The sequence below is a fragment of the Mastigoproctus giganteus genome, chromosome 1 (genome assembly GCF_048544385.1).
Source record: "Mastigoproctus giganteus isolate SK-2022 chromosome 1, ASM4854438v1, whole genome shotgun sequence".
Lineage (NCBI taxonomy): Eukaryota > Metazoa > Arthropoda > Arachnida > Uropygi > Thelyphonidae > Mastigoproctus > Mastigoproctus giganteus.
In genome coordinates this window covers 44,669,984-44,695,585 of record NC_143575.1, presented here as the reverse complement: position 1 = coordinate 44,695,585, position 25,602 = coordinate 44,669,984, and the positions used below count along the sequence as shown (strand labels likewise).

At 38.9% G+C, this 25,602-nt stretch overlaps 1 protein-coding gene across 1 annotated transcript in view; it reads left to right on the top strand.

Moving 5' to 3' along the window:
• Positions 1-25,602, top strand: part of Oseg6 (intraflagellar transport protein Oseg6) — a 690,115-nt gene that overhangs the window by 349,600 nt on the left and 314,913 nt on the right. Inside the window, exon 19 of the mRNA XM_090372456.1 lies at positions 10,770-10,867. Within this exon, the coding sequence (XP_090228582.1) occupies positions 10,770-10,867 (98 nt within the window). The remainder of the gene's footprint in view (positions 1-10,769; positions 10,868-25,602) is intronic.

Sequence of the window (25,602 nt, the reverse complement as noted above, 5' to 3'; positions counted from 1 at the left end):
CATCTTTTCAGGGCACAAAAGGCAATATTATTGTACACGTTGGAACTAATGACATTAAGAGTAAGAGATATGCAGATTTACTCAACAAGTACAGGTCAGCGTTGAAAAAAAGTCACGAGTTAGGGTTGAATGTGAAAGTGTCTGCAATTCTGCCCAGACACGATAGGAGGGAGTATATGATGAGAGCCTTGTCAATCAATTCGGCCCTGGAGAGATTGTGCAAGGCTCAAGGGGTAGAATTTTTTTCAGCCTGGTCTGTGCTTGTTGACAGGAGAGACTGCTTCTACAGGGATGGGATACACTTAAATAGAAAGGGTGCAAGAATATTTGCTGATGCCATCGAGGCAGTATTAGGTGGGTTGGAAAACTGCTAGCATGGGGGGGGATACACAGACTAAAAGGTTAACAGTGGCCGCAGGCATAGGCAAAAGTGATTCTTGCACTGCTTCTATTAGAATGGGCAGCAGACTGGAAAGCAAGGTAAGGAAGATTTCCAGTACTGCTGGTCACTTGCACACTAGCGGAGATGGGAGAAATCCCAGGTGCCGTCTGACACGAACATACTGCTGGGAGTCATAGTGGAACAAGTAAATACATGGGCTGTGTTAGGGTGGCTAAGAGCAGGAACAGGTGCATGTATACTTGCATGTACACCAATGCTAGGTGTATAGCTAATAATTTTGATGAGCTGAAGTGCTAGTGAAGACATTAAAGGCAGATATTCTTGGGATATCAGAGATGTGGTGTCGCACAGATATAGGCAGTGCAGAGTTGGAATTTGGAGAGTATAATGTGTATAGGAAGGATAGACGGGATAGGAAGGGAGGAGGGGTTATGCTGTTAGTTAAGAAACACATCAAATCTAAGGAAGTGCATCCAATTGATGTTGGTGGAAAATGCAGTGTTGATTCTGTTTGGTGTGAAATAAGCACTGGGAAAGGAAAAATGAATGTAGGTTTAAGTTATAGACCTAATGAATCTGATGAGTATAATGAGCAATTGTGCAGAGAAATAGAGTTGGCCAGTAAATCAGAATGTCTGATAATGGGGATTTTAACTTTCCAGATATTGAGTGGAACTTGTGGGTTGGTCACTTGCACACTAGCAAGACTTTTGTGGATTTATTTGATGACTGTTTTCTACAGCAACATGGTTGAGAAGCAACCAGAGGGAGTAATACTCTTGATCTGATTATCACTAGTGATTCTTCATGCATTAAGAATCTGCAGATAAAGGAACCACTGGGCAACAGTGATCACAATGTATTGATGTGGGAATTATTTAAAGATGTAACTACCATCAAGGCTAAAGGGAAGGGCTTTTGCTTTTATAAAGGTGACTACAGAGGTCACAGACAGTTTTTAAATTCTGTACAGTGGGATCAACTGATGATGTTACCAACAGTGAATTCTAAATGGAAAGCTTTCAGGGACTTAATTTTGGAGGCTACTAGGCTTTTCATTCCAACTAAGAAATACTGTTCAAGTTTTAGGCCTAAATGGATGTTAGATCAATTAATGAGGCTAGTGGCAGAGAAGATGAATGTATGGGATGCATATAAAAGACCTTAGTGAAAAAGACCTGGGGTAATTGTGCAGCCAAATATGAAGTTGCTGAGCAGTGCAGATGGGCTGCCAGGGTAGGTCATGGAGTCTTGTCAATTAAAAATAGGAATTTTGCTAGCAGGAACAGGGAGGTGATAATCCCGTTATACAAAATTAGGCCTCCAGACACATATATATATATATATATGTGTGTCTGGAGGCCTAATTTTAGGAAGGATGTAGAGTTGCTAGAATGAGTACAAAGAAGGGCAACAAGATTGGTGAGGGGAACAAAGGGGTGCTCTTACCATGAAAGGCTTAAGTTCTGCAAATTGCAGTACCTGCAAATTGGTGATCTGATTGAGGTTTATAAGGCCTTGAATGGGTTGAGCAAGCTGAATGCTGATGGGATCCTTCGTCTTGTTCAGACTAAGAACCTGAGGGGACACAGATTCAAATTGAGGAAAGATAGTTGTAGAATAGATGTGCGGAAATTTGCTTTAGCCAGCGGGTACTTGATTGGTGGAACAAGCTTCCATCTTTTGTTGTGGAAGCTAATAGCTTAAATAAATTTAAGGCTGAGCTGGACAGGAATTTGGAACGAATGGAGGGATGAAATGGGAGGGTTTTTTTTTTTGGCCGATGCTGCATCAGCTTGCTTTCTTGCATCGTATGCCTCTACTAATGCTAATGCTATTGCTAATTTGGATCTTAGAAAGGCTTTTGATACTGTTGCATATGGAAAACTGCTGCACAAATTGGAGCAGTGTGGCATTGGAGGGAAATTTCTGCTATGGATAAAAGGATGATTGAGTGGGAGAAGACAGAGAGTGGTAATCAATGGACACTGCTCTTCGTGGACTAATGTTATTAGTGGAGTCCCTCAGGGTTCAGTTGGGTCCATTATTGTTTTCTGTATTTATAAATGATATCGATGATGATATAAAAGGCTTAATATCCAAGTTTGCAGACGATAAGAAGGTTGGCAGGGTTGTTAAGGACACTAATGACAATATGCTGCTGCAAAAGGTGGCAAATGAAGTTTAACATTGACAAATGTAAAGTACTATATGGGAAGCAGTAAGCCCAGAGTAACATATCAACTCTGTGGTACTACACTGACAGTGGTAGAGAATGAAAAGGACCTGGGAGTAATTGTGCAGGCAGATATGGTTGTCTGACAGTGCAGACAGTGTGCACGAGTAGCTCATGGTGTCTTGTCAATGATATGCAGGAATTTTTCTAGCAGGGATGAGGAGGTGATTATTCCCTTGTATAAGGCAATGGTCAGGCCACACCTAGAGTACTGTATACAGGTCTGGAAGCCTCATTTTAAAAAGGATGTAGAGCTGTTGGAACGACTACAGAGAAGGACAACAAGATTAGTGAATGGAACGAAGGGTTGGTCTTACGAAGGAAGGCTTCAGTTTTGCGGATTACAGTGTCTGGAGACCAGGCACCTGCGATGTAATCTGGTTGAGGTGTATAAAGCCTTGAATGGTTTGAGCATACTCAATGCCGATGGAATTCTTCCTGTTGCTCAGAATAATCATCTGAGAGTGCATAAATTCAAATTGAGGAAAGACAGTTGTAGGATAGATGTGTGGAAGTTTGTGTTTAGCCAGCGGGTAGTTGATTGGTGGAACAGACTTCCATATTTTGTTGTGGAAGTTGATTGACTAAATAAATTTAAAGCTGAGCTGGCCAGGTAGTAGGAATGAATGGAGGGGTGAAATGGGAGCGTTTTTTTTTTTTTTTTTTTTTTGGCTAATGCTGCATAAGCTTGCTTTCTTGCATCATATGCCTCTACTAATGCTAATTTAAGAAAGAAATATAGTTAGGGAAGGACATTACATAATTGTTTTTCCATTGAGATTATTACTATAATTAATATCACTCATATACCATGTGAAATTAATAAAAAATGGTTTATTAAACTAATCACCTAATAAATCACTATACACCTAAGGTGTATAGTGATTTATTAGGTGATTAGTTTTCAGACATCCTACTGATAACCATCATTAAATCATGCCATTGGGGTTTGGAAAATAATCCAGATAACCGGAGGAGTGGCCCACATACAATCCCCTCCAGACCCCCAGACCCAGGCTGCACACCAACCAGTGGCACGTTATCCCTTAGGCAAAAAAGACAATTGCCTAGGGCCCTAACAGAGGGGCCCCCAAAATAACTGTTTCAAAAAATCATTGCTGTTTTTTTACTAATATTTTAAGTGATTTTTATCAGGAACTGAACTTTCTACCTGCCAATGTCAATGAACTTTACTTGAAGATTAATTTGAAAATTAAATTTTTTTTCAAAAATGGTTTTACCAGTTTCGATGAAATTTTATATTTCAACAGTATGGTCTGATGATGGTATCAGTAAAATGTCTGAAAAGTGGTTTAGGCGATTAGCTTAATAAACTATATTATTAATTTCATGTGGTATATGAGTGGCATTAATTATAGTAATAATCTTAAGAAAAAAAATTATTTATTCCTTTCATCTCACTTAAGTGCATCTGTCAAACTGCAAAGAATCAAATATATTTTTATCAATGTGTAAAGTGTGATTAACCAGCTTCTTTGATTTAAAGGTACAGTCTTTACTTATCTATGTCATAATAAAAGCAGAAAATCTTAAATGCAAATGGGCCTGTGGTACTGGATTCCATGACTTAAAGAAGAAAATAATACAGTATGTATCCAGTAATTAGAATTTTAATGACAAATAATGAAGCTTTTAGGGAAAATGGATCCCTTCCTTTCTCTATAATGTCCATATTCTGTAATAATCTGTATACGTCTACTGAGGAAGCGATCCATTTGCCCTGAAAGCCTTATTCTTTGTCATTAAAATTCTAATTACTGGATATATACTGTATTATTTTCTTCTTTACGAAAAATCTTAAATAATTTTAAATGTGTTCCAGAGGACATTTTAGATTATTGAATTTTACTTACATATGGTATTTGCATATGCTTGTAAAAATTAAGTACTAAATTATATTACATTTTAGTTAGTTTGTTTATTGAAAAACCTTCATTTAAATTTATTAACTTTTATTTTTTTACTGTACTGAATTTTTCCATGGATTTATTTTATAAATTTGAAATCGTCATACATTAATTAATTAATTTAATTAATTTCAATATTATTTTTGTGTAATTTTGTCAAAATATGTTTTACTATACATATCTCTCTCTGTTTTTGTTAGCTGGTTGAAACTTTTCAAAAAGTACCTACCCTGAAATAATGGGTGGAATAATGAAAAGAAAACTGAGTGGCTGGGAGAACATCAAAAAGAAAAAAATTCAAAAACGAGCAGAATGAAAAACAGTCAAAAGCTATGGATTGCTGTATATTGAGCAAAATTTCTACAACAAATAAAACCTTGTGAAACTGATGTTCCCCTTCAACTTCTCCATTGTGTATTTGCAAGAATAGAGAAAACAAATCTCCAATATGTTCTATGCAAGATGTAGAAAAAGCTGTATCAGTAATTATTAATAGTGTTACTACTCAAATTTCTAATTTTTGTGACCAAATGTTTAAATGATAATATTAGACAACTTACTGTAAAAAAAAGGACCTGTGAAGGTGTCTGATTCAGATTTTAAGATCCATCAAAGTGATGGTCGGCAGTTTTCAACAAATTTTTATAACAGAGTCTTAAGTAATAATGAAGTGATTGAAGGATCTTGGCTTGTTTACTCTAGAACAAATGGTGCAGTTTATTGTTTTTGTTGTAAATTATTTTCCTCTAATAGGTGCGCTTGGTCAAGCAAAGACTTTTCAACATGGAAAAATCTAAGTTGCACATTAGAAATGCACAAAAAAGAACATAGCAAATCATTTAAAACTTGGAAAGAGTTAGCATTGTGTCTTAGAACAGAAAAAACTACAGATTGTGAAAACCAAAGATTAATCGATGCTGAAAAAAGGCATTGGTGTGGTGTTTTAGATAGACTAATTAGTGGTAAATTTTTAGCAGGTCAATCACTAGCATTCAAGGAAAATCAGATAAATTATTCCATCACAATAATGGGAACTTTTTAAAATTAGCAGAAACTGTGGGAAAATTTGATAGCGTGCTGTCAGAACATTTAGTAAAAATAAGACCATACCACATGTACTCATTATCTTAATAAAGACATACAAAATGAACTAATTAATTTATTGGCTAAATCAGTGCAGACACATTTTAAAAATGTTATTAGAAGCCAGATTACTCAACTGTTTCAGATTGCACATTTGATAAAAGTCATACCAAACAGATGACTATTATTATTAAATTTGTTATTTTAATTAAAGAAAGCAATAAATTTGAAATTAGGGAGCATTTTTTGGATTTTATACCAGTATTTGGTACCACCAGTTTGGGACTAGTGGGAACAATATTAAAACAATTAGAAAGTTTTGGTTTACCTTTGAGTGATCTACGCAGGCAAGGATATGGTAATGGGACAAACGTGAAAGTTGAAATTTTCGGTGTACAGTCGCAAATATTTAATTTAAATCCACGTGCATTTTTCATTCCTTGTACATTTTCATTAAATGTAACGATTCTGTGTATCAGCCTCAATAGAAGGAATAGCTTTATTTAATACCATCCAAGAGCTTTATGTATATTTTCCCTGTTCTAGGTGGGCTAAAACATGTTCCATCAGTAACTTTAAAACTTCTGTCTGAAACACATTGATCAAGTTGCATAAATGTTCTTGAACCACTGTGATATCATTTAGATGGTATATATGATGTGCTGTTGGAGTTGTCAGAAAATAATGAAAAGACACTGTCTCATCATATAGCAGAGTCACTAGCAAACAAAATAATAACTTTCAAATTTATATGTTCAGTTGTGACATAGTATGGTATCCTAAAAAAAAACTTAATGTGGTTTTCAAAATTCTGCAGAACCCATGTTTAAATCTTATAGAATGATTAAGAGTCTTTAAAGAAGCTGAAGGTTTTTAGTAGGAAACATTTTGATGCAGGGTTTGAAGAACTGATACAAATTTCTAGCAAACTTGCAAATGCTTTAGTCGTAGAAGCTACTTTTAAAGATACTGTATCTCTAAGAGCTCAAAAAAAAAAAAAGAAAAAACGAAAAAAATTCGATTATGAATCACACAATGAATGTATTCAGGACCCCAGATTCAAATTTAAGATTGAATTTTACTTCAGTGTTCTAGATAAAGTAATAGCTTCTATCGAAGAATGATTCAAGTTATTGGAAGATCATTGTAGCAAGTTTCATTTTTTCTATAATTTTAAGATGTTAGGAGAAATGTCAAAAAATGATTTAAGCAAACACTGCATAGATTTACAACCATCTCTTACAGATGATGAGCATAAAAATATTAATGGGACAGAGCTTTTTGAAGAATTACTAGATCTATCTCTTCCCAATGATATTCATTTAGAATCTTCCCATTGATATTCCTTTAGACATTCTCAAATATTTGCATAATAATGAATTGCTGTCCTTGTTTTCAAATGTAATAATTGCATTAAAAATTTTATTTACTTTACCTGTATCTGTGACTTCAGGAGAAATGCAGTTTCCTAAAATTAAAGATAATTAAAAACTACATAAGAATGACAATGACACAAGGTCACTTAGTAGCACTAGCGATAATTTCTGTAGAAAAGAGATATTGGAAAGCATTGATTATTCTGAACTTTTGAATGAATTTGCGGATGTAAAAGCCAGAAAGATTGAGTTTATGTGAAATTTGTTTATTTGTTGATTGAGTTTATGTAAAACTTGTTTATTTGTAACACTTTATATTTTTCTGTTTTGAAAATATATTTGGTAAGCATCTTTTGTAATAATTAATAATACTGTCTTTATTAATTTAATAAATTTATATAACATTTATTATAATTTATATAACATTTATTATAATTACCTTCTATAAATAGTGTGTTTTTACTCACCCCTCTTCTTAATGTTTTACAACTCGAAATTTTGAAAATGTCTAAATTTTAGGAACTATTAATAAACTATTTTGTTAAGTGCTTCTGAAGAATGCAGGTAGTGTTGTGAAGAGTGCGCTGACCGTGCTAGCCGAGTGGGTAAAGCACCTACCCGGCAACCCAAAGGTCGCGGGTTCGATTCCCGCCTTGGGCTTGGATCAAAGTACTGCAAAAACCTTGGGAGGTGCAATATGGCCACAGAAGCCGATGCGCCAACAACTACCAAATCAAAAAAAATATCAGTTGTGAAGAGTGCAGATGCTTTTCTGTAGTAGGTGCCATTACAAGGTGCCACCGGCTAGCACCGGCTCTGACAGTGACATTGTTTTAAATTCTTTGTAACTAATGCAGAAGATAATTAGCATTAGTAGAGGCATATGATGCAAGAAAGCAAGCTTACGCAGCATCAGCCAAAAAAAAAAAAAAAAAAAAAACGCTTCCATTTCATCCCTCCGTTCATTCCAAATACCTGTCCAGCTCAGCCTTAAATTTATTTAGGCTATCAACTTCCACAACAAAGGATGGAAGTTTGTTCCACCAACCAACTACCCGCTGGCTAAAGGCAAACTTCCATACATCTATCCTACATCTGTCTTTTCTGAATTTATGCCCTCTCAGGTGATTATTCTGAGCAAGAGAAAGAATCCCATCAGCATTGAGCATGCTCAAAACTTTCAAGGCTTTGTACACCTCAATCAGATCACCTCACAGATGCTTAGTATCCAGACACTGTAATTTGCAAAACTTAAGCCTTTCTTCAACCCTTTGTTTCATTCACTAATTTTGTTGCCCTTATCTGTACTCATTCCAACAGCTCTACATCCTTCTTAAAATGAAGCCTCCAGACCTGTATACAGGGTGTCTCAAAAATATTGGTACAAACGTTTAGGGGAGGTAAGTAACATCTAAAGGAATGTGAATCGCATAGGAACCCATAACTGGAAACGTCACGGGAAAGTAGTAGCAGAGGCACAATAAGCAGAAATGACACAAGACAGTAATTAGTGGCAAACATTGATTTGACATAATATTAACAATGGAGTATGAGATGGATGCATTTCATGATGTTATAACAGATGCTCGAAGGTTCCACCATGAGATGCGATGCATGCATGACACCGACGCAGCATGGATTGGCAGACACGGTCGAACACACCAGGAGTTTCTCAGTACCAGCAGCGCAGACGAGTCTCGCCACAAGATCCATTTCAGTCTCCACAGGCGATTCATACACGATACATTTGAGGGCCCCCCACAGAAAGAAATCAAGGTTCAATAAATCAGGTAAGCGTGGGGGCCAGGCAATGGATCCACCACGGCAATCCATCAACGCCCAAAACGCCTGTTCAAATGGTCACGAACACACCTTCCATAATGGGCAGGTGCCCCGTCATGTTGAAACCAAATGTTGTCTCTCACATTTTCTGGAACATCGTCAAGTAACCCTGTTAGAACTGGTTCAAGAAAGATCCAATATTTAGCAGAGTTCATGCGGGATGGTAACAGGTATGGGCCGACTTAGCAGTCACCAAACATACCTGCCCACACATTTATTGTGAAGCGATGTTGTGCTGCATGGGGGCGCACACCTTGTGGGCCCTCTGCTAATCCATACACTAGGTGCATGTCTGCCAGCTCACAGTTCGTATATATCGATGCATGCTCTTCGTGCGGCGACTACTGCTTGAATGAATAAACCTGAAATTTTCCCTCTCCTGAACTGATGAACAGCACCGTGTACCGACTTACGGTGACATTTCCGGTTATGGGTTCATATACGATTCACATTCCTTTAGATGTTACCTCCCTCCCGTAAACGTTTGTACCGATATTTTTAAGACACCCTGTATAGTACTCAAAGTGTGGCCTGACCATTGCCTTATACAAGGGAGATCATCACCTCCTTATCCCTGCTAGAAACATTCCTGTATATCATTGACAAGACACCATGAGCTACTTTTGCAGATCGTCTGCACTGCTCAGAAAACTTCATATCTGCCTGCACAATTACACCCAGGTCCTTTTCATTCTCTACCACTGTCAGTGTAGCATCACAGAGTTGATATGTTACTCTGGGGTTATTGCTTCCCTATGTAGTACTTTACATTTGTGAATGTTAAACTTGATTTGCCACCTCTCAGCCCATCATCTCAACTTTTCTAGATCCTGTTGCAGCAGCATACTGTCATTAGTGTCCTTAACAACCCTGCCAACCTTCGTATTGTCTGTAAACTTGGATATTAAACCTGTTATATCATCATCAATATCATTTATAAATACAGAAAACAGCAATGGACCCAACACTGAACCTTGAGGGACTCCACTAATAACATTAGTCCACGAAGAGCAGTGTTCATTGATTACCACTCTGTCTCCTCCCACTCAACCATCCTTTTATCCATAGCAGCAATTTGCCTCCAATGCAGGTGCCTCCGTAGCCAAGTGGGAAGGAGCAGCAGTGTGTAGCACGCTTCTTAATTAGACCGGGGTTCGAGCCCGTCACCACCAAATACGGAGGATGCGGAAAGGTCAGGGAATGACCACTGCATATTCCCAGAGCAATATGGCCTTAGTTGCTAATGCTCCTAAAAACCAAATAACAAACAACAACAAACAACAAGCAGCCTCCAATTCCACACTGCTCAAATTTGTGCAGCAGTTTTCCATATGCAACAATATCAAAAGCCTTTCTAAGATCCAAATATATGATATCAAAGTTATTCCTGCATCCAGTTCCTTTGTGACTTCATCATGGTATTCAATCAAATTGGTCAGGCAAGACTTTCCTTTAAAAAAACCATGCTGTGTCCGAGCTATAATTAAATTGAATCAATTGATAAATAGATGTATAGGATTTTATTACATCATAAAATAATCTTGAGTTTTCTTTTTGTTTATTTTTTTAAATTCTGATTTGATTTTTGGTTATAATTTAACTCTAATATTGGGTGATCAAGTCTAAATATGAAAAATTATAAGTATTTATGTACAAAATATTCCTTTTTAAAAATTTCAAAATTTCACAAAAAATTTGCTTTGCAGAGCCATCCAGTAATGGAGAATTTGCTACCATGATCACATACACTTTCAGCAAACTCAGCATTGAAAGGGTTAATTAAATTTTTTTTAAAACTATTACTTTTAGGTAAGCAGTCAGATCTGATTTTAAAATTTTTTGTAAGTAATTTTACTTACCTAAAATTTTAAATTATATAAAAGATTTTTCCATTTGTTTAGATTCAGAGAAGCTTTAAGTATTTGTCAGTTTCTGAAGAATAAGGAAGACTGGTTAGAACTTGGAAATGCAGCTGTGTATAATTTAAATATTGAACTTGGTAATTATTGTTTCATTAAATCTTTAAGTTAATTCTATAAAGAAAGAAATCTTGCAAGCATTTCTGAAGTTCTTGAATATTTATAACCAGTTAAAAAAAAAGAAAGGTGTCAGATTTTGTCGGATTATTTTTATTTTAGATTAAATTAAATTACTTCAGAAGTTAAAGATGAAATGTTTTTGTATTTCTAATTCAATTTTAACTAAAAAGGTTGTAATACCATGTATAGCTTTTTAATGCTTAGATAAAAAAAGATAATTTAAAATTTTAGTTAAAATCTAGAATTCATCCTTTTTCTCTTAAGAATGAGGCATATCTGATTCATTCACCTTGAGTGAATGAATTCATTTTATTACATTTTCTTAAACTTTTAAAAAAATGTAATATTTCATTGCCTTATCAATAAATAAAATGATGAAATTTTGAATCTAAAATGATAAAATCTTGCATTATTTATGTAGTAAAACTGTGACAATGTTTAGTACAAAAGCATAATTATCACAAGGTTGAATTTTGAGACAGGTTGAAGTTTGTATATTTTGAGTATCATTGTTTTAACATCCCATATTGTGGAGTCCTTCACAATGAGACATCTTCCTCTTGTGCTTTGAATAAATGGCACCTCTCCATTGGGGATTGCTAGTTCTCACTTCAGTGCTGCTACATATACAGCACTGTATCAGAGCTGCTTGTCCTCTGAAAAGGAAGGATGTACAGCTGTTTGAACGAGTACAGAGAAGGGCAACGAGATTAGGGTTAAATTTGAAAGTATCTGTAATTCTGCCCAGACACGATAGGAGGGAGTACATGATGAGAACCTTGTCAATCAATTCAGCCCTGGAGGAAATGTACAAATTGCCTTGTGTACCATATGGTTAAATTTTTTTAAGCCTGGTCTCTGCTTGTTAACAAGAGAGACTGCTTCTACAGGGATGGGATACACTTAAATAGAAAGGGTGCAAGAATATTTGCTGATGCTATCGAGGCAGTGTTAGGTGGGTCAGAAAACTGCTAGCTTTGGGGGATTCACAGACTAAAAGGTTAAAAGTAGCTGCAGGCAGAGGTGTAGTTGATTCTTGCACTACTTCTATTAGAATAAGTAGCATCCTGGAGCGAAGGGTGTAGGCGGTTTCAGGGACTGATGGAAATCATCGTTAAAGAGGTGGGTATATGGGTTGTGTTAGGGTAACTAATAATAAGAATAGGTACATGTATACTTACATGTATACCAATGCTAGAAGTATAGTAAATAAATTTGATGAATTTGAAGTGTTGGTCAAGACATCAAAGGCGGATGTTGTTGGGATAGCAGAGACGTGGTGTCACTCAGATATAAGGAATGCAGAACTGGAATTTGGAGAGTACAATGTGTACAGAAAGGATAGACAGGATAGGAAGGGAGGAGGTGTAATGCTGTTAATTAAGAAAAGCATAAAATCAAAAGAAGTGCATCCAGTTGATATAGATGAACAGTGCACTGTTGAGTCAGTTTGGTGTGACATAAGCACTGCAAAAGCAAAAATAAGAGTAGAAGTGTGTTATAGGCCTAATAACTCGAATGAGTACAATGAACAATTGTACAGAGAAATAGAGTGGGCTAGTAAATCCGATTGTGTTATAATGGGGGATTTTAACTTCCCAGATATAGATTGGAACTTATGAGTCAGTCACTCGCAAGACTTTTGTGGATTTATTAGATGATTGTTTTCTGCAGCAGCATGTTCGAGAGGCAACCAGAGAGGGTAATACTCTTGATCTGGTTATCAGCAGTGATCATTCGTGTATTAGGAATTTGCAGATAGAGGAACCACTAGGTGGCAGTGATCACAGTGTACTGATGTGGGATTAGATATAATTACCATCAAGGGTAAAGGAAGGGGTTTTTGCTTCCGTAAAGGTGATTACAGTAGTCTCAGACAGTTTTTAAATACTGTACAGTGGGACCAACTGATGATGTTACCAAAAGCAAATTCTAAGTGAGAAACATTCAAGGAATTAATAGTGGAAGCTACTAAACGTTTCATACCTATTAAGAAATATTGTTCAAGGTTTAGGCTAAATGGTTGTCAAATGAACTAATGAGACGCATGGCAGAGAATAAAAATGCATGGGATGCGTATAAATTATCAGGCGAAAGAGAAGCCTACGATATATATAAGCTAGTCTGTAATCAAGTCACAAAGGAGGTCAGGCAGGCAAAGGCAGATTACGCGAAATCTTTGGCAAAGGATGCTAAGAAACACAGCAAGAATTTCTTTACTTATATAAAATCTAAAAGGAAGGGGATGAATCTGATTGGTCCACTTTATATCAATGGTTCAACTGTTGATGATCCTGCTCAGATAGAAAAAACAAACTGAATGAGTATTTTGTATCTACATTCACACATGAGGAGGTATTAAGGTTTGAAAATGCCACAAGGTTATCAAATTGTAACAGGGTGCTTAATGATTTTGTAATAACTGAGAACAAAGTAGAATGAGTATTTTGTATCTACATTCACACATGAGGAGGTATTAAGGTTTGAAAATGCCACAAGGTTATCAAATTGTAACAGGGTGCTTAATGATTTTGTAATAACTGAGAACAAAGTAGAGGAGAAATTGTTGAAGTTAAACATAAGAAAGGCACCTGGGGTGGATGGGATCAATCCACTTATATTAAAGGATGCAGCAAAGGATGTAAGCAAACCCTTAGCCATAATTATGAGAGCATCCTTGGACTCAGGAGAGGTCCTGACTAACTGGAGATGTGCAAATATGTCCCTTATTCACAAAGAGGATCAAAGGGTGACACAAGTAATTACAGACCAGTTAGTTTAACTTCTGTTCCGGGTAAAATAATGGAGTCACTGGTTAAAGATGCATTGCAGGATCATCTAGACAAGACTGCAGGAATAATTCAGACAGAGCATGGGTGTGGTAAGGGAAAGTCTTGTCTGACAAATTTGATTGGTTATTATGATATGGTTACAAAGGAACTGGATGCAAAAAATAATTTTGATATCATTTACTTGGATTTCAGGAAAGCTTTTGACACTGTTGCGAATAGAAGACTACTATACAAATTGGAGCAGAATGGTATTAAGGGTAAATTGCTACAATGGATAAAAGGATGGTTGAGTGGGAGAAGACAAAGGGTGGTAATCAATTGGTGCTGCTGTTCGTGGACTAATGTTATTAGTGGAATCCCACACGATTCAGTGTTGGGTCCACTTTTGTTTTGTATATTTATCAATTATATTGATGAAGGTATACCAGACTTAGTATTGAAGTTTGCAGATGATACAAAGGTAGGCAGGGTTGTTAATGACAGTAATGGCAGTGTGTTACTGCAACAGGATCTAGAAAATTTGGGCAGATGGGCTAAGAAGTGGCAACTGAAGTTTAACATTGAAAAATGCAAAGTACTGCATATGGGTAGAAGTAACCCCAGAGAAACGTAACAACTGTGTGGTACTACACTTAAGGTGGTAGAAAATGAAAAAGACCTGGGAGTAATTGTGCAATCAGATATGTTTTCTGAGCAATGCAGACAGGCTGCCAGGGCAGGTCATGAGGTGTTGTCAGTGATATACAGGAAAATTTGCTAGCAGGGAAAAGGAGGTGATCGTCCCTCTGTATAAGGCAATGATCAGACCACACCTTGAGTACTGCATGCAGGTCTGGAGGCCTCATTTTAGGAATGATGTAGATTTGCTTGAGCGTGTACACAGAAAGGCAACAAGATTGGTGAGGTTAATGAAGGCATGTTCGGGAGGCATGTTCGGGAGGCAACTAGAGGGAGTAATACTCTTGATTTGATTATCAGTAGTGATTCTTCATGCATTAAGAATCTGCAGATAAATGAACCTCTTGGTGGCAGTGATCACAGTGTGCTGAAGTGGGAGTTACTCAAAGAGGTAACTACCATTAGGGGTAAAGGGAAGGGGTATTGCTTTGTAAAGGCGACTACAATGGACTGAGACAGTATTTAAATTCTATACAGTGGGATCAACTGATGATATTGCCAACAGCAAATTCAAAATGGGAAGCATTCAAAGAACTTATCGTGGAAGCTACTAGGCTTTACATACCAACTAAGAAATATTGTCCAAGGTTTAGGCCTAAATGGTTGTCAGATGAACTAATGAGGCATATGGCAGAGAAGAAAAATGCATGGGATACATACAAATTAACACGTGACACGGACGCCTATGATAGATACAAGTTGATCTGTAACCAAGTTACAAAGGAGGTTAGGCAGGCGAAGGCAGATTACGAGAGATCCTTGGCAAGGGATGCGAAGAAAAACAGCAAAGAGTTCTTTACTTATGTAAACTCTAGAAGGAAGGGGATGAATCAGATTGGTCCACTTGAGATCGATGGGTCAACTGTTGATGACCCTGCTCGGGTAGCTAACAAACTAAATGAATATTTTGCATCGACATTCACACATGAGGAGTTATTCAGCGAGGGGAATGCCAGAGGTGTATTCAACTCTAGCAGTAAGCTAGAGAATCTTGTAATAACTGAGAGCAAAGTGGAGGAGAAATTGTTGAAGATAAACACAAGAAAGGCACCTGGGGTGGATGGGATCTATCCAGTTATATTAAAGGAGGCAGCAAAGGAGGTAAGCAAACCCTTAGCCATAATTATGAGAGCTTCCTTGGACTCAGGGGAGGTACCCATTGACTGGAGATGTGCAAATGTGACCGCAATTCACAAAGGGGGATCAAAGGCTGACACAAGTAATTATAGACCTGTGAGTTTAACTTCTGTTCCCGGAAAATTAATGGAGGCACTGGTGAAAGAAGCACTGCAGGATCATCTAGACAAGACTTCAGTTATAGCTAGGACACAGCATGATTTTGTTAAGGGGAAGTCTTGCCTGACCAATTTGATTGGATACTATGATGCAGTCACAAAAGAACTGGATGCAGGGAATAACTTTGATATTATATACTTGGATCTTAGAAAGGCTTTTGATACTGTTGCACATGGAAGACTGCTGCACAAATTGGAGCAGTGTGGCATTGGAGGCAAGTTGCTGCTATGGATAAAGGGGTGGTTGAGGGGGAGAAGACAGAGAGTGGTAATCAATGGACACTGCTCATCATGGACTAATGTTATTAGTGGAGTCCCTCAGGGTTCAGTATTGGGGCCTTTATTGTTTTCTGTATTTATAAATGATATTGATGATGGTATATCAGGCTTAATGTCCAAGTTTGCAGACGATACGAAGGTTGGCAGGGTTGTCAAGGACACTACTGACACTATGCTGCTGCAACAGGATTTGGAAAGGTTGAGCAGATGGGCTTCGAGGTGGCAAATGAAGTTTAACATTGACAAATGTAAAGTACTACATATGGGAAACAGCAACCCCAGAGCAACGTATCAACTCTGTGGTACTACACTGACAGTGGTAGAGAATGAAAGGGACCTGGGGGTGGTGGTGCAGGCAGATATGAAGTTCTCTGAGCAGTGCAGACGAGCTGCAAGAGTAGCTCATGGTGTATTGTCAATGATATATAGGAATTTTTCTAGCAGGGATAAGGAGGTGATTATTCCCTTGTATAAGGCAATGGTCAGGCCACACCTAGAGTACTGTATACAGGCCTGGAGGCCTCATTTCAGGAAGGATGTAGAGCTGCTGGAACGAGTAGAGAGAAGGGCAACTAGATTGGTGAATGGGACAAAGGGGTTCTCTTACGAAGAAAGGCTTAAGTTTTGCAAATTACAGTGTCTGGAAACTAGGCACCAGCGGGGTGATCTGATAGAGGTGTACAAAGCCTTGAATGGTTTGAGCATGCTCAATGCTGATGGGATTCTTCCTCTAGCTCAGAAAAATCACCTGAGAGGGCATAAATTCAAATTGAGGAAAGACAGATGTAGGATAGATGTGCGGAAATTTGCCTTTAGCCAGCGGGTGGTTGGTGGGTGGAACAGACTTCCATCCCTTGTCGTGGAAGTTGATAGCCTAAATAAGTTTAAGGCTCAGCTGGACAGGTATTTCGAACGAACAGAGGGGTGAAGTGGAAGTGGTTATTTTGATTTATTTATGTTACTTTTTTTTTTTGGCTGATGCTGCATAAGCTTGCTTTCTTGCATCAAATGCCTCTACTAATGCTAATGCTAATGCTAATGCTAAGGGATCCTCTTAACAGGAGAGACTTCAGTTCTGCAAATTGCAGCAGCTGGAAACTAGGCACTTGCGAGGTGATCTGATTGATGTGTATAAGGCCCTGAATGGGTTGAGCATGCTGAATTCTGATGGGATTCTTCTACTTATTCAGATTATGAGCTTAAGGGGGCATAAATTGAAATTGAGAAAGGACAGATGTAGAATAGATGTGCGGAAATTTGCCTTTAGCCAGTGGGTGGTTAATTGCTGGAACAAACTTCCATCTTTTGTTGTGGAAGTTGATAGGTTAAATAAATTTAAGCAGGAACTGGACAAATATTTAGAGGGAATTGTTTTGTAATTTTTTTTTGGCTGATGTTGCATAAGCTCATACATTTGCTTTCTTGCATCACATATACTACTATTATAACTACTACTACTACTCTCATCGGTAGGTGCCTCCGTAGCCAGGTGGGAAGGAGCAGCAGTGCATAGCGCACACTTCTTGATTAGACCGGGGTTCGAGCCCGTCACCACCAAATACGGAGGATGTGGAAAGGTCAGGGAATGACCACCGCATATCCCGGAGCAATATGGCCTTAGTTGCTAATACGCCTAAAAAACCAAATAACAAACAATCTCATCAGTATGAGCAGAAGGGATACCTGTTGCAGCCTTGTTGAACGAGAAGTTTATTAGCCATATTTAGCCCCTTTATTGACCAAGTGTTATATCAAATTATTTTCTATAAATAGCTTATAGATCTAGTCAGGATCCTTAGTTTATTCTGAATTGAGACAGCGAGAATTAGAAGTTAATTAATACTTAAGTGTCCGTAGATTAACATTCGTAACTTGCCGCCATTGTTATACGATACGACGTTATATCCCGAACTAGAAAGCATAAGCTTAGTATAGTGTAGTATATAATATAATATTGTCAATCAAACAGTAAAATATGGATAAAGGGGTGGCTGAGGGGCAGAAGACAGAAAGTGGTAATCGATGGACACTACTCATCGTGGACTAATGTTATTAGTGGAGTCCCTCAGGGTTCAGTGTTGGGTCCATTATTGTTTTCTGTATTTATAAATGATATTGATGATGGTATATCAAGCTTAATATCCAAGTTTGCAGACGATACGAAGGTTAGCAGGGTTGTTAAGGACACTACTGAAGCTATGCTGCTGCAACAGGATCTGGAAAGGTTGAGTAGATGGGCTGAGAGGTCGCAAATGAAGTTTAACATTGACAAATATAAAGTGCGAATGTAAAGTACAAATGGAAATGGAAACAGCAACCCCAGAGCAACGTATCAACTCTATGTTACTACACTGACAGTTGTAGAGAATGAAAAAGACCTGGGGATAATTGTGCAGGCAGATATGAAGTTCTCTGAGCAGTGCAGATGGGCTGCAAGAGTAGCTCATGGTGTCTTGTCAATGATATACAGGAATGTTTCTAGCAGGGATTTTTTTTTTTTTGGTACTTGTTGGCGCAAAGGCTTCTGTGGCCATAATGCACCTCCCAAGATTTTTTTTTTTTGCAGTACTTTGATCCAAGCCCGAGGCGGGAATCGAACCCGCGACCTTTGGGTTGCCAGGCAGGCACTTTACCCACCCGGCTAGCCCGGTCGGCCTAGCAGGGATTGTATAAGGCAATATTGAGGCCAAACCTTGAGTACTGTATACAGGTCTGGAGGCCTCATTTCAAGAAGCTGCTGGAATGAGTACAGAGAAGGGCAACAAGATTAGTGAATGGAACAAAGGGTTGCTCTTTCGAAGAAAGACCTAAGTTTTTCAAATTACATTGTCTGGACACTAGGCACCGGTTTGAGCATGCTCAATACTGATGGGGGCCGACCAGGCTAGCCGGGTGGGTAAAGTGCCTGCCTGGCAACCCAAAGGTCGCGGGTTCTAATCCCGCCTCGGGCATGGATCAGAGTACTGCAAAAACCTTGGGAGGTGCATTATAGCCACAGAAGCCGATGCGCCAATAACTAACAAAAAAAAACAAATTGATGGGATTCTTCCTCTTGCTCAGAATAATCACCTGAGAGGGCATAAATTCAGATTGAGAAAAGACAGATGTAGGATATATGTGTGGAAATTTGCCTTTAGCCAGCGGGTAGTTGGTTGGTGGAACAGACTTCCATCCCTTGCTGTGAAAGTTGATAGCCTAAATAAATTTAAGGCTCAGCTGGACAGGTATTTCGAATGAACAGAGGGGTGAAATGGAAGTGTTTTTTTTTATTTTTTTTATTTTGGCTGATGCTGCATAAGTTTGCTTTCTTGCATGATATGCCTCTACTAATGTTAATGCTTATTTAAGAAAGAAATATAGGTAGGGATGGACGTTACATAATTGTTTTCCCATTGAGATTATTACTATAATTAATTGTTACTTGTTTACACAGACTAATTAAATGATGCTTTTGCACTAAACAATGTGATTATTTGGATTTTTCATTATTTCAGGCTTTCTGTCCTAAAATTTTCATTTGTCTAAGAAGTACACCTTTTGGCATCTGTCACATTGTATAAATAGGTCACAACTAGGTTGTTCGCTCTTGTAACCTTGGGTGCCTACCCACCAACTAATGAGAAGCCAAATGTCTTAATCGGTGTTGTCTGGATGGTAGTTATTTGTTAGTTTGTTATTTGGTTTTTTAGGAGCATTAGCAACTAAGGCCATATTGCTCCGGGAATATGCGGTGGTCATTCCCTGACCTTTCCGCATCCTCCGTATTTGGTGCGGATGGTAGTGGTGATAGGCTGAGAATGGGAGGTAGCAGACTTTTCTAGTTGGGAAGTATTGCTTATGTGAAGGGAGCATCTCTTTGTGAGGGATTTTGCAGTATGAGATGTTATTGAAATTATGCCTGGTGTGAGAACTTCAGGTTGTCTTAAAATTCAACTGTGATATTGATGCATTTGCAATAAACCAGATGGTAGTTTGAGTTTTTCATGATTTGAGGTTTTCTGCCCTAAAATTTTATTTAATGTATAGTAAAATTAATTTCTTTATTTGTTTTTTTTTTTCTCACAAAAAATAATAACAGTGTTAATTTCTTTTTTAATTTTATAAATTGCACCTTATTTTTATTAATGAATCGGCCATCAGATGTGCTTTGTAGTCTATGTTAAAAAATAGAATTGTTCTCTCTGTATGTACTTGTATAGTAAAAAGCTAGTTACTAATGTCTTTCAATGAGATACCAAAGAAATATGGCATAATTTCAGAAGACATGTATTCAAGATTTTCTTCTATACTATAACCTGAAAAAGGTAACTTCTTTGCCTTGTGTACCATATATAGATGTGATTTTTCAGTTTTAAACAGCAGGCAATGCAGTTTAGTAGTAGCAGTAGAGGAATGTGATGCAAGAAAGAAAGATTATGTAGCATCAGCCAAAAAAACAAAAAAAAAAAAAAAAATTCAACATCCGTTCCCTCTAAAAGTTTATCCAGTTCCTCTTTGAATTTAAGCTATCAACTACTTGCTGGCTAAAGACAAATTTCCACACATATATTCTACAACCATTCTTCCTCAATTTGAATTTATTCCCCCTTCAGGTTCAGATCTGAGCAAGCAGAAGAATACTATCAAAATTGAGCCTTCTCGAACCATTCAAGGCCTTATGACATGCTGCAATTTGGAGGACTTAAGCCTTTCTTGTCCCCCTCACTAACCTTGTTGCCCTTCTCTTTACTTGCTGAAGCAACTCTGCATCCTTCCTAAAATGAGACCTCCAGACCTGTACACATTGCTCAAGGCATGGCCTGACATTGCCTTATACAAATAATCACTTCCCTTTCCCTACTAACAAAATTCCTGTATATTATTGACACTACCCCATGACCTGCTCTTGAAGCCTGTCTGCACTGCTCAGAAAACTTCATACCTGACTGCACAATTACTTCCAGGTCTTTTTCATTTTCTACCACCTTAAGTGTAGTACCACACAGTTAGTACATTTCTCTGGGGTTACTTCTACCCATATGGAGTACTTTGCATTTGTCAATGTTAAAACTTCAGTTGCCACTTCTCATCCCATCTGCCCAAATTTTCTAGATCCTGTTGCAGTATCACACTGTCATTAACAACCCTGCCAACCTTTGTATCATCTGCAAACTTCTACATTAAGCCTGTTATACCTTCATCAGTATCATTGATAAATATACAAAACAATAGTTGGCCCAACACCAAACCCTGGGGGACTCCACTAATAATATTAGTCCACAAAGAGCAGCATCCCTTGATTACCACTCTCTGCCTTCTACCACTCAACCACCCTTTTATCCACTGTAGCAACTTACCCTTAATATCATACTGCTCCAATTTGTATAGTAGTCTTCTATGCACAACAGTGTCAAAAGCTTTCCTGAAATCCAGGTATATGATATCAAAATTATTTTTTTCTTCCAGTTACTTTCTAACCACATCAAAGTATCCAATCAAATTTATCAGACAAGACTTTCCCTTAACAAACCCATGCTGCATCTGAATTATTACTGCAGTATTGTCTTGATAATCCTACATTGCTTCTTTAACCAGTGACTCCATTATTTTCCATGGAACAGAAGTCAAACTAACATGCCTGTAATTACTCTTGTCACCCTTTGAAGGAAAAATAAATCATGTACTATTTTGTTCTCTTACATTAATACTAAATGCAGAGTGCATACAGTCTCATTATTTAATTGGTGCACTGTGTATAAAACATTAATTACTGAAGAATTTTGTTAAAGCTATGCAAAAAGAAGGAAGGGGATTCTGCTACCAAAGGGAAATGTCTCCCAATTTCACAGATGCATATCAATTTTTTCCCCCCAAAATTTGGGAGATGTAAATGATGAGCAATGGAAACTCTTTCATCAGGACAGATCACTGATAGAAAAGATGATCAGTACCAAGGTTGCTGAGATACTGCCATAAGTTGGAAGGTGTATTGTTGTCATGTAGCACCAGGGGTTTCCCCCCATCTCCACGTTGCTTTCTTTGTGGGTGTACCAGTTTGCTGGGAATGCCAGAGGTTTAAAAGTGTGTGGGTATTGTTCCTGTGTAATATCATGTACCATTGTTCATCTGGTCATTTATCCGCTGGACCCTTGCTGGAGCCTAGCATTGCCCCACCTTCGCCCCGTGGAGACAGACCAGGAACCCAGTAGACTTAAGTTACTCTGGCAGGTTCTGCCACGTAATTTCCTGAGATTTCGGTGGCTAGGACCTAAAAAAAAACTTATGTACACATACACATATAAGAACATACAGATATAGGCACATATACACAACAGTGATACATATATAGAAATTAGAAATATATACGTATCCATGCAGTCGTAATTACTTTGGATGTTTGCATGCAGCGCGTGTGCATGCATTCATATGGCAGGAGCTGGGCAGTGTGTGGGATAATTAAGCCGAGACTGGGCGAAGATTATTTTTGGGCTAGATTAAATTTGGTGTGTAGGGCATTCGTGTTGTGTATAGGTAGAGTGGGGGAGGGGAGGCAGAAGGTTGGGGGTAAAGGCAGAAGTATGGGGGCGACAGAGGAGATTCCCTCAAGTGGTCAGTGAGGCATGCCCATGCCTCACCAGAAGGAAAGGTGGGGTAGCAGGGGGGGTGAGGCAACTGGTCGTCTTGTCCCCCTGCCGGGAAGGGGTGTTAAAGAGAGCCAGACTAGTGCTTGGCTCAGGCCACCAGAACGGCTGCTATTCATCCTTCATTCAGATTGTTTGTCTGTTTTCATGGTTGCTTGGTAGGTCATCTTTGGTGTTGTGCACATTTTGGCTTCTAGCCATTATATGGCTAGTGTGCATTCAGGTCCCATCTTCTTCTTCTGTACAAATCTTCAGCGAACTTGGAGAAGGCAATATATTCCTGACTCCCATCCAGGAGGTGTTGTTCTCTATCTCTGGGCAAAAAGGTGATCCAGGTGATGAGCTGGCAGCAGAGGTCATCATAAAGCTGCCATTCATGCATGAGGTGGTGCCAGCTCTCCACAGCAGCAAGTAGGGTCATCTATAATGCCCAGGGCTGTAAGCTTAGCCTTAAAGGCACCATGTCCTGTTAGCAGGAATGTTGCGCAGAGTCCCGGCGTGAACCATGCTGGAGCCATTGGGTAGAGTTTTCCAACGTTGAGGAAGAATCGTTTGGTGACTTCTCCCTTTGGGGAATTCTCCCATCTGGGTTGCCAGGTGTGCATGAGGTGATTTGTAAGTTTCTTTTTCTCAGTAAAATGGTTTGTGGTAGGATCTGCGTCGAAGCCACAGAAGGTACAGGCCCTTCCCTTGGAAAGTTCATATAATACTCCACATTTAGCTACTTCAAGGTCTAAAGGAAGGGGTCCCACACGTGGATAAAGTGTAAAGTGTTTTTGGATCAGATGGCACCAGGAGTTTCCCCCATCTTCGCTTAGTATACATTGTCATGTGATACAGTACACTGTAAAGGCCAGAGATTTAAAAGTGTGTGGATCTTGTATATGTGTAATGTTTTGTACCATTGTTCATCTGGCCTTTTAGCCATTGGGTCCCTAATGGGACCCACTGTTGCCCACACTTCCTTGTGGAGGCAGACCAGGTACACCCAGTATAGTTATATTTACTCTGGCAGGCCCTGCCACCTAATTTCCTGAGATTTCAGTGGCTAGAACCTAAAAAAAAAGAAAGAAAAAAAAAGTTACTATATTTTATGCTGAAAGGGGGTAGGCTGAATGGTAATAGAGTTGTTGCATGGTTGACTTAAGTTTTTGAGTCTGGGTTTGGAAAATTTTGGTTTCATTAGATGCGGTCGCAAAGTTGGAGAGAGAGTGGGGAGACAGAGGTGGGATCAATAGAGAAGGCGACCCCAGATGGTCAGTGAGGCATGTCCATTTAAATGTTTCTCCTGACGGGCCATGGTGCCTTCAATGCCATTAACTTACTTTCGAATAACGGATGATCTGGTCCATGCCCCACCAGATGGAAGAAAATGGGGTTGCGAGGAGACAATTGACTTCTCCTACCCCCACCCAGGAAGTAGGAAGAAAGTACTGTGCATGAGTGCACTGGTATGGGGAGGCCAATGGCCTTAGCAGCAAGCTGCAGCAATAGTCATGTCCGATGAGTTTGTTTCAGAGGTCACAGCCGCTGGTGTCAGGTTCAGGAGATGTGTAGAGTCAAGTCTGACTTGATGATCACTGGTGTCTTCCACTGCAGAGGGATCTTGAGACAGGTGAGCAGTGGACTGCGTCAGTTTCGTGTCCGGTCCTGGTCCTGTTGCAAAAGGTCCTTAGTATGGTTAGCTCAATCTTTCCGTTTGAATGTTTCTCTTCAATTAGGTTGAGTTGTTTCATTCAGTTACTGGCTTTAGTTGTGATGAATAGCAATAAGTGTCCTCCACCTAGAAAACACCTCTTGCGCAAACTTCATGAAGGCCAGGAATTCCTCCCTCAAGTCTAGAAGGTGATGCTCCAGTCCTGCTGGTAGATATGTGAGTTCCATCATAAGTCGACAGCGGAGGTCCTCATAATGGTTGCAGCTGTACATAATGTGGGACCATGTTTCTGACTCTCCCCATGTGCAGAGGGGATGTTCCGTTATTCGAAAGTAAGTTAACTTGGCGTTGAAGGCACCATGGCCCATCAGGAGAAACGTTTAAATAGACCTGGGTGGAACCAACAGGGGACTCTAGGATACATGCGTCCGACTGTAGGCAGAAACTTCCTGATAATTTCCCCTTTTGTTGAAGCAGACCACCTTTTCTGCCATGCCTGCTGCACATGATTCTCAAGTCTGGTCCTTTCTTCTCTTCCATTCCCTGCTACGTTGATGGTGTATTCCCCTAGAGTGTAGGGTAATCCTTTGGTCAGGTGTTATGTCATTCTGCAGCACATAACTTCTAGTTCGAGGGGCAGGACCCCTGCCAGGACTTGGAGGGCATGCGTACTAACAGTATGGCAGGCACAGGTGATGACCAGGAGAATTGAGCATTGTATGGTATCCAAGATCTTTTTGTTAACCACCTTTGTGGCTCTAGGGAACCACATGGGGAAGCGTATGTAATTGCCGAGATGAAGAAGGCATTATAGTACAGTGTTAATGTGCGTTTTTTGAGTCCCCAGTCATTTCTTGTTATTCTGGCTATTAATCCAGCATATCTTCTTATTTTTTCTCTCAAGTATTTGAGATGAGGGTGGAAGGACAGGTTGGTGTCTACAATGATACCTAGATGCTTCAGTTCGGCAACTAGTTTGATTGTCTGGCTATGGATTTTAATTTGTGGTGGTCTTCTTAAGTTTAGACTGCCTTTCAACAGTATAGATTTAGTTTTTGTAGTTGATATGTAGAGGTGGACAATGGCCCAGTCTTGAAGGAGTTTAAGTGCTTGGTTTGCTTGGACTTCCATTTGTGCTCGGCTTTCAGCAGAGACTGTCAGTATTAGATCATCTGCAAAGGCCTGGGAGTTAACTTCCCCAGGTCCATGGCCAGGAATTCCTCTAGGATCACGTTCCAGAGCAGTGGCCCTAGAACTGAACTCTGGGGCAGCCCCTGTAGAGTGATCTGGTCAACTTATTATATGGTGCTATTACCTGGATTTCTCTGTTGGTTAAGTAGGATTCCATAACTTTGTACAAATTCATAAGTGTGT